The sequence below is a fragment of the Cariama cristata genome, unplaced genomic scaffold (assembly GCF_000690535.1).
Source record: "Cariama cristata isolate BGI_N322 unplaced genomic scaffold, ASM69053v1 scaffold43723, whole genome shotgun sequence".
In the NCBI taxonomy this organism is placed as follows: domain Eukaryota; kingdom Metazoa; phylum Chordata; class Aves; order Cariamiformes; family Cariamidae; genus Cariama; species Cariama cristata.
Genome location: NW_009607462.1, coordinates 1,696 through 14,405, shown reverse-complemented (window position 1 = coordinate 14,405; position 12,710 = coordinate 1,696). Strand labels below are relative to the sequence as shown.

Here is a 12,710-nt window from a genome sequence, read left to right as displayed (position 1 = left end):
TCTCATTACCATACTCTGATTTGATTAGTGATAAATTAATTTTTCTTCAAGTCGAGTCTGGTTTGCCTGTGATGGTAATTGCTGAGTGATCTCTCCCTGTCCTTATCTTGACCCATGAACCTTTCATTGTATTTTCTCTCCCCCGTCCAGCTAGGAGTGATAGAGACGCTTTGGTGGGCACCTGGCATCCAGGCAGGGTCAGCTCACCACACCAAGAAAGCTATAGGACATCTGCCTCCTTGTCCTTTACTTGAGAGGTGTATAAATAAGGGAGGGAGCCCAGAAGGATGCAAAGCGTCCAAGAACTTTTTCATCAGAGAAGGTAAAGATCAGTACTATGGGGAGCAGTCTCTGATTCTGTGAAAGTCAAACAACCTGCGAGGTAAGGCACTAAAAGACAAGGAAGGAGTGCCATTTGGTTTGAGCTGGGTTTTACCCTAGTGCTGTCCTGCAGCATGGGCACAGCTCTGAAAAGCAGGCACTTGGCGAGGATGTGGAAGCAGGGAGAGTACTGAAGTTGCCCGCGGTTCTTGATGCGGCTGCACAGAGGAGATGGAGGTTTTGTGGTGAAGGGCCAATGTCGTGAAGTTACAAGGTGCTTTAGGAAAAGAAGGGAGGAAAAAAAGATTTTATCAGCAGGTCTTTGAGTACGCCTATGAAAAAATCAGCAGTGCTGAGACTTGCTGTCTTAAACTAGGGCAGATGTTTACTTCCTAGACACTTCACTTAGCTGATCTTAATATATTGTGTCAGATGCAGAAGTGTTGCTTCTCCTCATTCCAGCAAATACCGATTTCCCCATCCTCTCCCCAGCCTGACCATGGAATTCAACAAAACAGCTGCTGACCACCCTTTGTATGTTGGCCTGCCCCTGAACTGCCTGGCTGTCTTACGGAATGCAGACAAGTAAAGAATTCCTGGATTAAGATTAGTTTCTAATTATCTTAAAGTCAAATACAATGAAGTGAGGGATTGGCAAACGGGAGACTGGCAGGTTCTGTATCCAGACAAGACACCTAACCCATTTTTTTTAGTTGATCTCTGTCCATTTTAAGAGGAAGTGCAAGTAAACCAGCTGTGCTTTGTGGAGCAATTGGGCAAACGCTATCCCCAAAAGGTGCCAGAGAGGAACCAGCTCTGCTTTGGCTGCTGTTCTCTTCACCCTGTAGCAGAACTGGTGCGACACTGGCAGTCCCTGGGTGCGCAGGGGTGCAGTGAGCCCCGGGGCAGGCGCAGGAGGGGGCTCTGCTGTGTCACCAGCCAGAGCCCTGCAGCTCTGGAGTCCTGCCAGAGCGAGACGGTGCCCAGCGTGTGGGGCAGGACACCGGCGCGAGGGTGCTAAATCCTGCTTTCCACCTGTAACTAAGCTGGAGAAGCAACATGCTGTAACGTCTCCAGCTTTCTGTCAGGTAAAAAGGGATATGTCCTTTCGGGTCTGTAATACAGCAATGTCCTTAATGTAAGGGACGAATACCAGAGTGGTCCAGGCGTTGCTCAAAGCAAAGAGGCTGTGGAAGTGGAGCCAAACCATTTTATTTGAGGATAATAATTGAAATTTCTATTCGTCCTCGTGCCGTTTTTATGTGCTTTGGGTCCTTGCCTGGAAGGGGCCAAGCTGTGCATTGAAAGGGAGTAAGTACTGGTCTAATGACTATGATAGACACGGTCATCAGCAAAGCTGCTTGCACATGGCTGTACAGAAGGCAAGTAGGGATTCGAAAAATAGTTTAGGGTGCAGGGAGAGGAAAATGGTTCTTTTCTGGTTTATTTGAACTCATTTTTGAGGGAGACCAGATGAAGAGAATGACTCTGATCTTGGAAATGAAGAACTCGGTGTTTAACGTTTGGCAGTACTTAATCAAACATGCCAGTGGAAAAGACAAATGAGCCCATTGCTGTGTTAGGGAGCTGAACACCGAACGCCACCGCTGCCTCCGATACGGTACGTGTGAATGCTGGTGTGGTGTTTTGGCTATAAGAGACAGCTGTACCCTGCAACCCTTTGGGGAGGGGAGAGGAAGGAAGGCTCCCCTTCTTTCTTTTTAAACACAAGTCACTGCTTCCCATCAGCTGTTCTTAAAGTAATTTATTATGGGAAGAAACGTTTCTTCCATTCTTACAGGAAAACATTGGGAAAATTTAGATTATTCATCATAAGCTTCAATATGAGCTTATTCAGCTTGCTTTGCTTTCTGTGGTAGGCACAATACTGGCTATATTGAAACAGACTTTTTTTTTCCTCTGTAATGTGCTGATGAAGTGGGTAGATTACTAACGATGCAAATAGATTTTAATTGTGCAAAAGCTAGACACTCTGTGCCTTGAAAGGCAGTACCTGATTTGTAGAAGAGATGGTAGAAAGCAAGCTTTCACAAGTAAAATTACTGTTGAGTTTTATAAATAGCACCATACTGTAAGCAGGTGGCAAATGAAAATGATTTGGTTTCTCACAGCTGGCAGGTACTTTATTTTCGGGCATCAGGCACTCCTGTATCACCTTCAGATGCTTGACTTGTCGGAAGTGTTTGTTACCATCTACTGGTTGGTGTGGTCATTTGCAACACTTGTAGAAGCTGAGCATAAGTACTATCAGCAAGCTTTGACTGTGGCAGAAAAATTTTTGGGTGAGACGTTGAGGCTATGGTTCGTCAGCCTGGTTGGCCTGGTTGTAGGGCTGCTAGTACCCAACGGGTCAAAAAGGCCAGTGCCAGATAATGCAAGGTTGGGAATAAAATCAATCTGGTGGCTTGGTAAATACATTTTATGGGGTTAACTTTGTACTGGCAGGATTCATATTGGATCAGACTTGTCTGTCTAAGCTACTATGACATTCTGCTGGTTCAGACATCGCTCATCTTTCTGGATCTGGTATAAATATGGCGTGTGCTCAGAGTTAAGTGCTCTGGCTAATTCGGCAGAATCAAGATCGCGCCAAAGCTCTTTCCAGACCAAGTTTGTACTGCTACAGAACCTAAGGTTTTTCTATTATTTTACTTTTTTCCCCCACACTGACTGGTGCATTGGATCATGGAACTGTGGCTTGACAAAGTGAGAAGTTATTAAACTTGCTCCAGCGTGGATTTTGGATGTGGGAATACCCCGTTTCCACTTCTGTGTCTTAGTGTTTGCCAGACTGGCGCTCTGTGTGACCAGCCCTGCTCTTCTCATCCCCAAATTTACTGCAGGATGAAGAGCCTGCTCCCCAGATGGACTGCTGTACTCTTCTAGTCAAAGCAAACACCTAACAAGGGCTCTGTAGCCCCCAGGAGCCCTCGCTTGGTGCTTGTTCGGGAGAAGTGTGTACAGAGCGGTGCCTTTGAAGCCAGGCCGGGAAGGCATCGGTTGGTTTGCGCAGCTCCAGAGGCTCGGTGTGCTATTTATTGGGTGCGGGGGGCTGAGGCTGCTGTTGCAGTTCAGGGACAGCAACCCCTTGAAGTACAGCAGGCGCCGTGCTGCTTGTTTATCCATCGGGGCTCGACTGCCTCACTGTGAGTGCAGGGCTCCGTGTTCCTCCCTGCGTTAAGTCCAATTATATGATCTTGGTTTGAAGAGAGGTGTGAGAGTCATCTTCAGCAAACAATAATCTTCTTGGTGGGCTGTAAATTGTTAATAATGATTCCTTCCTATTTTTGGAAGCGATGTGCAGCATCAGTGGTTTATTGTGTGAAGACCTGGATGAGGCAGGCTTGGAGAGCAGAGTGTTTGTTGGGTTGGGTTCCTGTTGCTGAAGTTGCATGAACTGTTTCAGGGTTATCACTTTTCCCTTCCTCAGGGCTTGTAAATGCCGTCTCCGTTTGATTCTTTTCTTTCTCTTTCAGGACAGTTATTCTGAGTGACGGCCCCTGCACACGCTTCTGAGTGGTTATCATGGGCTTCATTGCCTTTCTGAAAACCCAGTTCATAGTTCACCTCCTCATTGGGTTCGTCTTTGTTGTGAGTGGACTGATCATTAACTTCATTCAACTATGCACACTAGTCCTCTGGCCCATAAACAAGCAGTTTTATCGCCGAGTAAACTGTCGCCTTGCCTATTCGCTTTGGAGCCGTGAGTATGCTTGAAGGGGATATGAGGGCTGGAGGTGGCGAGGGGAGTGGTTTTTGTTTATCTTTTTGTTAACTAAAGAAAAAACATATATGCACACATATATGTATACACACACAGACACATGAGAGAAAGAGAGAGATGGTAAGATAGACGTAGACTCAGAGCAGTTCAAAGCAGACATATTTTCCGAAATATTGGGAAACCATGCAAAAGTCAAGGGACTGATACATATTGTCACTCTGTTATTCAAAAAACGTGGGAAGTAAAGCTTCTCCCCACTCCCAACCCTATCTTGACTGGTAGGAATTGCCAGTTCTGTCTCAATACTATCTTCATCCAGCATCAGAGCCTGTGCTAAGCAATGGGGAAGGGGGAATTCACAGAGACTGCTTCAGGTATCGAGCATACATGCAATATCGCCCACGTACTTAGGAGACCAAGTCAACTGTGTGGTCTGCAGAGAGAGGTGTCTCTAGTGCAGATGCCTCTATAGCTGAACTGTGTGACAACTTCAGAGTCCTCTTACACCCTACAGTGTCCATCTGCGACACCATTGTCTCCTCTTGTGAGCAATTTGTCACTCCCTTCTTCTGCCTATGGGACGACTCTACAGTGAGTGCAGCTGCTTTGCTCTCCTCTTTCAGACCTTTGCAACTTTCTCCCTGTGGATGGCTTCTTTTTTTTCTCCTCGTACAGCTTATCGAGGGATTAGATTTCTGAAATGAATGTTTAGAAGGCTCTTTAGTCCAAATGTCACCTCCTGTTTCAGCAGTGAATCATCTAATTCGTTTCCATTCTCCATCCCCTCCCAGTATGCATGGCCACTTACCTTAGTGCTCAGCATCTAACTCCCACTTTGGGTAAATGAGTCACCTAGATGAGTACTTAAATTACAGTTGAGCAGTCCACTGACAGGCACCCACATTTCTTAAATCATCGATGTGAAGTACTACTGACAAAAACTCTCCAAAGTATCTAGTTCGGTTTCTTTTTAAGTTTGTTGTCCTTGTCCTTCCTGTGCTTTTTCTCCTACCTATCGAAAATTTTGCCTGAGAAGCACAGGAGAAAGGAAATTAAATAGAGAGTGGCAGGCAAACTGTCAGGAGAAAAGGTATTGTAATGGAAGAACTTACAGGAAGAAACTTAAAAATTAACTTGATTGGAGGGGATTGGGGGGTATAGGGGATTTTCTTTTTTATTTGCTCGTAAGAATTTCTTAATGTGCCTTTAATAGTCTAGAATCTGATCTCATCCTGAAAACTATTGTTGCACTAGTAGTCTAGTCTGGCTTTTCTGATGATATGAGCTGCATGTGCCTGTAAGGCTTGTCGGTTCAGATCCTTGATTTCTATAAGTTAGCATTGTGCATGGAAAAATCACATTTTAAATGCTGTTATCTTGTATCTTGTATACACTGGAAATAACCTACACGATTGTTCAAAAAGGTTTGGAGAAGCTGAGCAGGTAATTGGGTTGTACCTAGGATAACCCCTCATACATAGCCTATTTTAAATTAAATTATTGAGAAATTAAACTATGACAATTAATGTCAATGTTATATGGGATTGCAGAGTCCTGATGGCCTGTAGTGGAAGAGCTGACAGAATATGCACTCCGTTGTGATTTACAATGAATTAAGTAACCTGTGTAAATGCAGCAGTTCAAATGTTGCCATTCATAATGAAACACACTTCATTATACGGAAGCCTTTTGGCAGTGAACCTGTGGGTTGATATTCTGTTCCCGATGCTACGTTTTGCTCGCTTACTCCAAGCTGTTTAGTTTTAGACTGAGGGTGTTCATGTCGGAGCTGCCTGTAAGAAGCTGCTCTGCCCGTCCGGCAGAGGATTGGCGTGCAGGGGTAGATACGCAGGTGATGGTGTATCTGGTTATGTACTGTAGTCCACTGAAAACCAGGCCCTATTCTTATGGTATCTCTTTTCACATACGTAAAGCACAGCTTCAGAAGGGGAAGGAGATAGACTCAGTCCAGTGTTCATGGTGGATGATGGGGGAAAAAACATCTGTCAGACTCTGGCCTCAACGTAAACCCTTTTGCTGCACATGTCATTCATGACAGGTAGTCTGTACTTCAAGCTCTCCTACATCAGCTCCTTTCAGATGACTCACACCTTTGGAGAGCACAGCATGTTTAGTTTAGTCCGGTTGCAAAAATAACCTCTCAAATGTTAGTACTTTAAACCGAGAGGTGCGCTGTACCTCTTGTTTGCTTTGTTTCTGGGTGGCTTGCGGGGCTGTAAACCTGCCTGCTTTGACGGGTGGGAAGCCCGGCTGCAGGAGGGGGTTTGTCCTCGCAGGGTGTTGCTTGTCCTTGACTGGAAGCATCCCAAGCAGTGCAAGCGTTATCGTCCCTGCATTCAGAGGGATGGGCTTGCTGTAGCATGGGCAGGATCAGTGCCAGGCAAAAGAACTGTAACCCACACACGAAAAAAAAAAAAGGAAATGAGCCTTCTCCCAGTTATAATTACATCATTTATCAGTACACTTGTAAAGGACAATCTGTTTCCTTGTATTAATTCTCTGGCTCATCAACCCTCCTCTCTCAGTATGAACTCTGGCAAATTTCTCAGCAAAGCTTCCTCCACTATTTTAGAGTGAATGGTACAAGAAATGCTCTGCAGAAAATCATCTACACCTGCCTCTGCAGAATTTTTTTTTTATTTTGAAGAATAAACACACCCATTTTATTTTATTTTTGAGAAGAAAATGCAGCAACTGTAGCAGGTACTGTAGATGTTCCTCCTTAGTACATAGACAGCAATGGAAAGGGAAAATCGCTTGGAGTACCACACTGTGTTTGGTACCACTACTCCATTCTCCTGGCCACCTGCTTGGAAGAGCAGAGTTCTCAACTGAGGATACTCTTGCTGTCCTCTTTCCCCTTTTACTGAGCCAGGATAACCAGAGCAAGAAAGGTAAGCGATCACATCATTCGCAGAGGAGACAAAGCTGGAAAGCAATGATAGAAACCTACAGTTGGTATAAACTATTATTCTCTTTCCTCTGCTGCATTTCCAGTTGACCAGGGTTACGCTCTGTTGATCAGCAGGTTGTGTAACCTTGTCATGCCTCCAAATGAGTAAGCCTTGAAAATGATGCAGGGGAATAACCTGTGGATAAGTGGTCACACCGGGAATAAAAGTGAAAAATACAACACTAGAGAAGCTATATGTCTTCAGCAGACCAGGACTGATTTTCTGTATCATTCACCTAAATGCTGTGTTTGCCTTCTCTCTGATGTGGTGCAAAATTGGACCCACTCTTATTTCCCAGTATGGATCGATTACCCTGTCGTGATCCCACTGATCAGAAGCCCTCGTGCAGGAAGGCACTACCCCATTTTGCAAAACCAGGGCCTCCCAACAGAAAGTTGAAATACCGCATGGCAGAACCTGATGTAGAGAACCAAGGGGACGCCTTCCAGTTTTGACCCTGCAAGTTTGTCGTAGTCATGTGGGAAGAGTTGGACTTTTTAACTGCCATATTTGTGCAACCAAACTTTGATTGCATCCGTATCTCATTGAAATGAGAAAATACCAATAACTACAGTTTGCATGGAAGCAAATCTTCCTACTGGGAGAATGAACTATTCTCGTACTTTTTATAGTTGTCCCATGATACAAGCAATGCATTCCATCTGCCTTGTACTGAAATGAGAGAAACAGGCTAACCATAGCAACTACATTCCGTGCGTGCTGAATTTAAGTGGAAAGGGGTTTTTTTAAGATGAAAAAAGGGGAGGTGAAAAATAAGAAGAGTAGGTAACGAAGGAAATGTTCAGGGTGGAGTAAGAGAGAAGCTGGGATGTTGAAAAGCTGGAGAGGACAGACAGGAAGGGGCTTATTCTTTCTTTAGCAATAAAAGAAAGACACAATTTACCATTCCTGTCTTTGCTTGGCTATTTTGATAAATTAGCTTGATTCTCTGGCATTCTGACTCTGTGTTGATGACCACAAAAGGATGAAAGTCCTGTGTTCTAATATTAAAATCCATTGCAGAAGCTCTATGGCACTGTATCCCTTGAAAAGCCCTTTATTGGTCTGTTTACCTCCATAAAGCTTGTTTCATGTTGAGTAAAAGCATTAGGCTGCATCTATGCGTAATTTGTATTCCACCTGGGAGAAACTGTACTCATTTAGTGCAGCAATCAGCAGCTCAACAATCTGTTTTCAGGCATAACATTTTGTGGTTTGTTGTTTTGGTTTTTGGTTTTTTTTTCCCAGTGATCATGAAGTTTCATATTCATAATATAATGCCCAAACTGGTCACTTTTAGAAACTTGCTAAATTATCCATAATGCATGTATCTAGTGCTCTAAATACTGCTGAAGGGTGGTGATGTGATTTGGTCTATACCCGTCCAAGCTGTCATTTCATCTCTACCAGGTTGGACTGAAAAGGTTACAGTGGTGTTGGGAGTCCAAAGAGACTAGGCACTGAATGGGGCTGTAAATGAAACACTAAATGCTTTCTGTAAGCTGCCCCCCTAACTCTTCTCTCTGTCCTCATCGTGTTTTTTAGAGTTGGTAATGCTGCTGGAATGGTGGTCAGGCACAGAGTGCACCTTGTTCTCAGACGAGGCCACGGTGAACACCTTTGGGAAGGAACATGTCATCATCATCTTGAATCACAACTTTGAAATCGATTTCTTGTGCGGCTGGACTATGACAGAACGCTTTGGAGTGCTAGGGGTACGTGGGGCCATGAGCTTTCCCTTCACCTGGAGGATGATAGGTATATTTAAAATCCATGCATATACAGTTTCTTTGCATTTGAGTTTCCAGATACAACTCCATCAACTCTTGTTGTCTTAACTTTAATGTCTTTGTTTGATCTCATTGTATAAATCAACAAATGACATTTTTGGATTGTTGTTTTTGTTTTTCTCCAAGAGTTCCAAAGTTCTTGCTAAGAGAGAGCTACTATATGTGCCCCTAATTGGCTGGACGTGGTACTTCCTTGAGATTGTCTTCTGCAAAAGGAAATGGGAAGAAGACAGAGATACTGTTATTGAAGGATTAAAACGTTTGGCTGATTATCCTGAATATATGTGGGTAAGTGTTAAGTATCCTCCTCTAGTATCGACTGCTAGAAGTGAAATGGTGACGGAGGTGCTCATGTGGTACTGTAGCCTTATGTTTCAGGAGAAGGTCTGCTCGCTACTTTCTTCAGGTGTTGTCAAGGAAAACCTGTGCTTTGTTTCAGGAGGTCTTTTGGGATACGCTGGTAAAGTGCTCTTTGCCTGTTGGTAAGAGAAGTCATTTGGGAATCAGTTCAGAAGCTTGCATAGGTGATTAGAAGCTTGATGATCATTTATAGATCAGGCTTGTGTAATACTTGTTAATTTTGTCTGAACTTATTTTTACCTCTTAAAAAAAAAATAACAGCCCATATTTGACTACTAAATCAGTATAACCTTAAGCTACATTTTCTGAGGTAGGCTAAAAAGACATAAATGAAAAAGCCTTTTCTGGAGAAGTGAGTGAATTTGGGGGGGAAGGGCAGCGGGGGAGCACAGACCATGGATTTTCATAGGAAGTTCTTGTTAGTATGTTCATTGGTCTGTGAAATTACAGATTTCTCAAAAAGTCTCTGTGAGAACATATGGCAAGCTTACACCTGCTTTTGCAGTTATGCTTTTCCTTTTTATTTTGACTTTACTTGAAGTCAAGGGTGAAACATCTATGTTTGATTATGTGCAACGTTGTTAGATTTTACTGCAGCAACACAGTGGTATAATCAGCCTATTAACCTTCTTTTAGCTTTGAATGTAAACATTTTGATAAATTTACTGGTTTGCTTTTATAGCAGCACATATAATGTACAGTTATTTGATTCATAAAACATTTTAAGAGGCTTTTTGTGCATTTTAAGTGGTTTTTCAATATTATTCAGTACAGCTTGTTAAAATGAATACTGAAATAGTAAGCCTTAACTAGTACATTGTGAATGCGTCATTCGTGATTTTCTATCGTTACAAAGATGTAAGAATCTGGAGAATTTATTTTAAAATACTTAATTGCTTGAATATATGGATATGAACTACATTTAATATATCCTCCTGATTAGTGTTGAGGAAAAAAAAAAAGAGGAAAAAAAGAAAAAACCCTATCAATTAAAAAAAATCTCAAGACTGTACTTTAGTTGCAAATCTATACATTTTAATGATTCTACGACTGAGAACTGAGGACTAGTCTCTAGGGAAAACAATGAGAAAATACAAACGCAAAACGTAGTTAGCAGTGATTATTTAAATCAAGACTTCCTGCTTGGTAATTTAAATCATGATTAAAATTGACTTGAGTAAATCAATCGCCTAATTTTTGTGCATTCTGAATGCCACAATTAGGGCTGTCTGCACCACCTGCCTTCGTGAGGTCTTTCTCACACGTGCACTGCGGCGCAGTCTGTACCTCGCTCCCATGCTTGGTCCGGAAGGATCACTGCGCCGTTGAGTAGAAGAGGGTGAGAACTGGGTGTAGAGGGAAGAGCTTGCATTGGAGACTGGGGCTGAGATCGCGGTGTTACACCCTGTACCTTTTGCTGTCCTCACTGCGGGGTGGTGGTGGTTGGTCAGGTTTTCATAATGAATGTGTCCTCAAGGGCCACATGAAGATTGCGGGACCGGTTCCTGTCCTCTCCTTGTGCTCTGGCAGGTCTAACTCTCGTGTCTGTGGCTTTGCAGTTTTAACATTCGTTTAACTTACCTTTCGTGGTGCACAGTATGTGGATACGCTACAGAGAAAAAGTCAAGCAACCACAGTACTGACAAACAGCAGATGTATAACGATGCGTTCGACAAGTCTTTCTTTTGGATTCCAACATTACAGCGTTGCATGATGCTGCTGTGAGAGAGTAGTAGCAGCCTGCCCTTCTCCCCCTCCATTGCTTGCCTGGAATGTGGAGATTTGTGCGTTCGAATGCAGCAATATTTCTGTTGCTGGCATGATGGGAATGATGTCCACCTTTCCAAAAGGCCAGGGATAACAGAAATTCACCACAGGGCCCTCAGAAGGGTTTTGCTTTTGGCTTTGCATTGCTTCTGGTCTCTATCTTAACTAGAGCAGAGGCAATATAGGAGGCTGAAGAAGGACAGATCCATGTTTTGTGCCGCTTGAATTCAGTATAGGAGGATTTAAGTCTTTAATAGTTACTCAGGATACCAGAGTCAGACTGATGCCTTACAAGATGAACAAGGTAAAGGTTTTAGGGAAGGGCACTGGTTTTTATGAACACAACTGGTACAAATGCAAAAAAAAAAAAAAAAAAAAAATAATCAGAAGAGCTTTTAGACAAACAAGTCTGTCTCCAGATGAGTAATTCTGGTTGTACAGTACAAATTTTAAATGAAGTAGCTAGTAATTAATGTGGGTTTTTTCCTAAAGTCGTCATGTACTGATATTTGGATTGCTTTTTCTGGTTTGTAGGTTAGTCCCATCACCAGCCAGCCAAAGCCTTCAGGGTTTTTTCTTTTTTTAAGTAAAAGTTTCAGGTGTAACCACTTAGACTTCTTGTTGCCTTGAATTTGGTACCAGTGTTGTTAAAATCAAATATAATTGTAAATGAGTTGTGAGGCAGTGCTTATGCCTAATACTTCATGAACAAATGAGACAACTGAAGTGTGTGCGTATGCATGGATGTACGTTTATCTTACACAGATTTTCAGTATTCTGCTTGGTTTCTTTTGATCTTAAGGTGTCCTTGGTTTTGCCTTTTGTCTCATTGTTCTAGTTTCTCCTGTACTGTGAAGGAACTCGTTTTACAGAGACCAAGCATCGTATCAGTATGGAGGTAGCTGAATCCAAGGGGTTGCCTAAACTGAAATACCACCTGTTGCCCAGAACCAAAGGCTTCACCACTGCTGTCCAGTGTCTCAGGGGAACAGGTACTGGCAAACCGCTACTTGTTCTTTGCATTATTTGTAATGTGTTGTTTAGTATACTCTGTGTAGCACAGCGTAGTATACTCTATTGTTCATTACATTCATTACAATTAGTGAGCTGGCAGTAATAAGCATTCAGCATGTCAACCGTTAATTTGTAAATTGCCACATAACTCTTAGATAACAGTCTTAAAAAATAATAAACCTTCCCTATGTCATTGTTGCTTAGTTCATCAAGTTGTCTTGCTACGTAGATGGGAATGTCAGGTGGCTGCTACAGATAAATACAACATGTAAACGCAAAATAGTGAAGGACTCTGCTACCTGACATCATTAATGCAAGGCTTGCCCAAGGCTCTGTTGCTGTCTAATGCAAGGATGCCGGCAACGTGGTTGCTAGAATTGCTGCTATAACAGCCATATTTTCTTTTTTGCAACAGTTTCAGCAGTGTATGATGTAACACTAAATTTCAGAGGAAACAAGAACCCGTCTTTATTAGGAATTCTTTATGGAAAGAAATATGAAGCAGATATGTGTGTAAGGTGAGCATATAATGATGGAGGTGAGCCCTAAGATGCATGCTTTGGCATGTTGAACCATATTCAGATTTTACAGTAGTCCCCTTTTCGTCGTCCTTCAAGTTTCTCTGCAGGTCACAAAGACCTCCCTGTTTCCCCCCCTGCTTCAGTTCACTTTTGTGTGAGATCTCGTGATATCACCTGGCAAGTCAGAGAGCACTGGACAGACTTTTTCAGCCTTGGG

At 42.9% G+C, this 12,710-nt stretch overlaps 1 protein-coding gene across 1 annotated transcript; it reads left to right on the top strand.

Annotated features, from left to right (window-relative positions):
• Nucleotides 1-3,815: 3,815 nt before the first annotated feature.
• Nucleotides 3,816-12,494, top strand: AGPAT3 (1-acylglycerol-3-phosphate O-acyltransferase 3). The gene is made up of 5 exons (XM_009696715.1): nucleotides 3,816-4,045; nucleotides 8,587-8,756; nucleotides 8,958-9,119; nucleotides 11,797-11,950; nucleotides 12,388-12,494. Exons 1-5 carry the CDS (start codon nucleotides 3,868-3,870, stop codon nucleotides 12,492-12,494), a joined length of 771 nt encoding a protein of 256 aa, XP_009695017.1. The 5' UTR covers nucleotides 3,816-3,867.
• Nucleotides 12,495-12,710: the final 216 nt, after the last annotated feature.

Bases quoted from the DNA above. Each gene is read 5' to 3' on its own strand.
- AGPAT3 (XM_009696715.1), top strand. From the start codon at position 3,868: ATGGGCTTCATTGCCTTTCTGAAAACCCAGTTCATAGTTCACCTCCTC. The intron at 8,757-8,957 runs GTACGTGGGGCC...TTTTTCTCCAAG, and splicing joins AACGCTTTGGAGTGCTAGGG to AGTTCCAAAGTTCTTGCTAA. The intron at 9,120-11,796 runs GTAAGTGTTAAG...TCATTGTTCTAG, and splicing joins ATTATCCTGAATATATGTGG to TTTCTCCTGTACTGTGAAGG.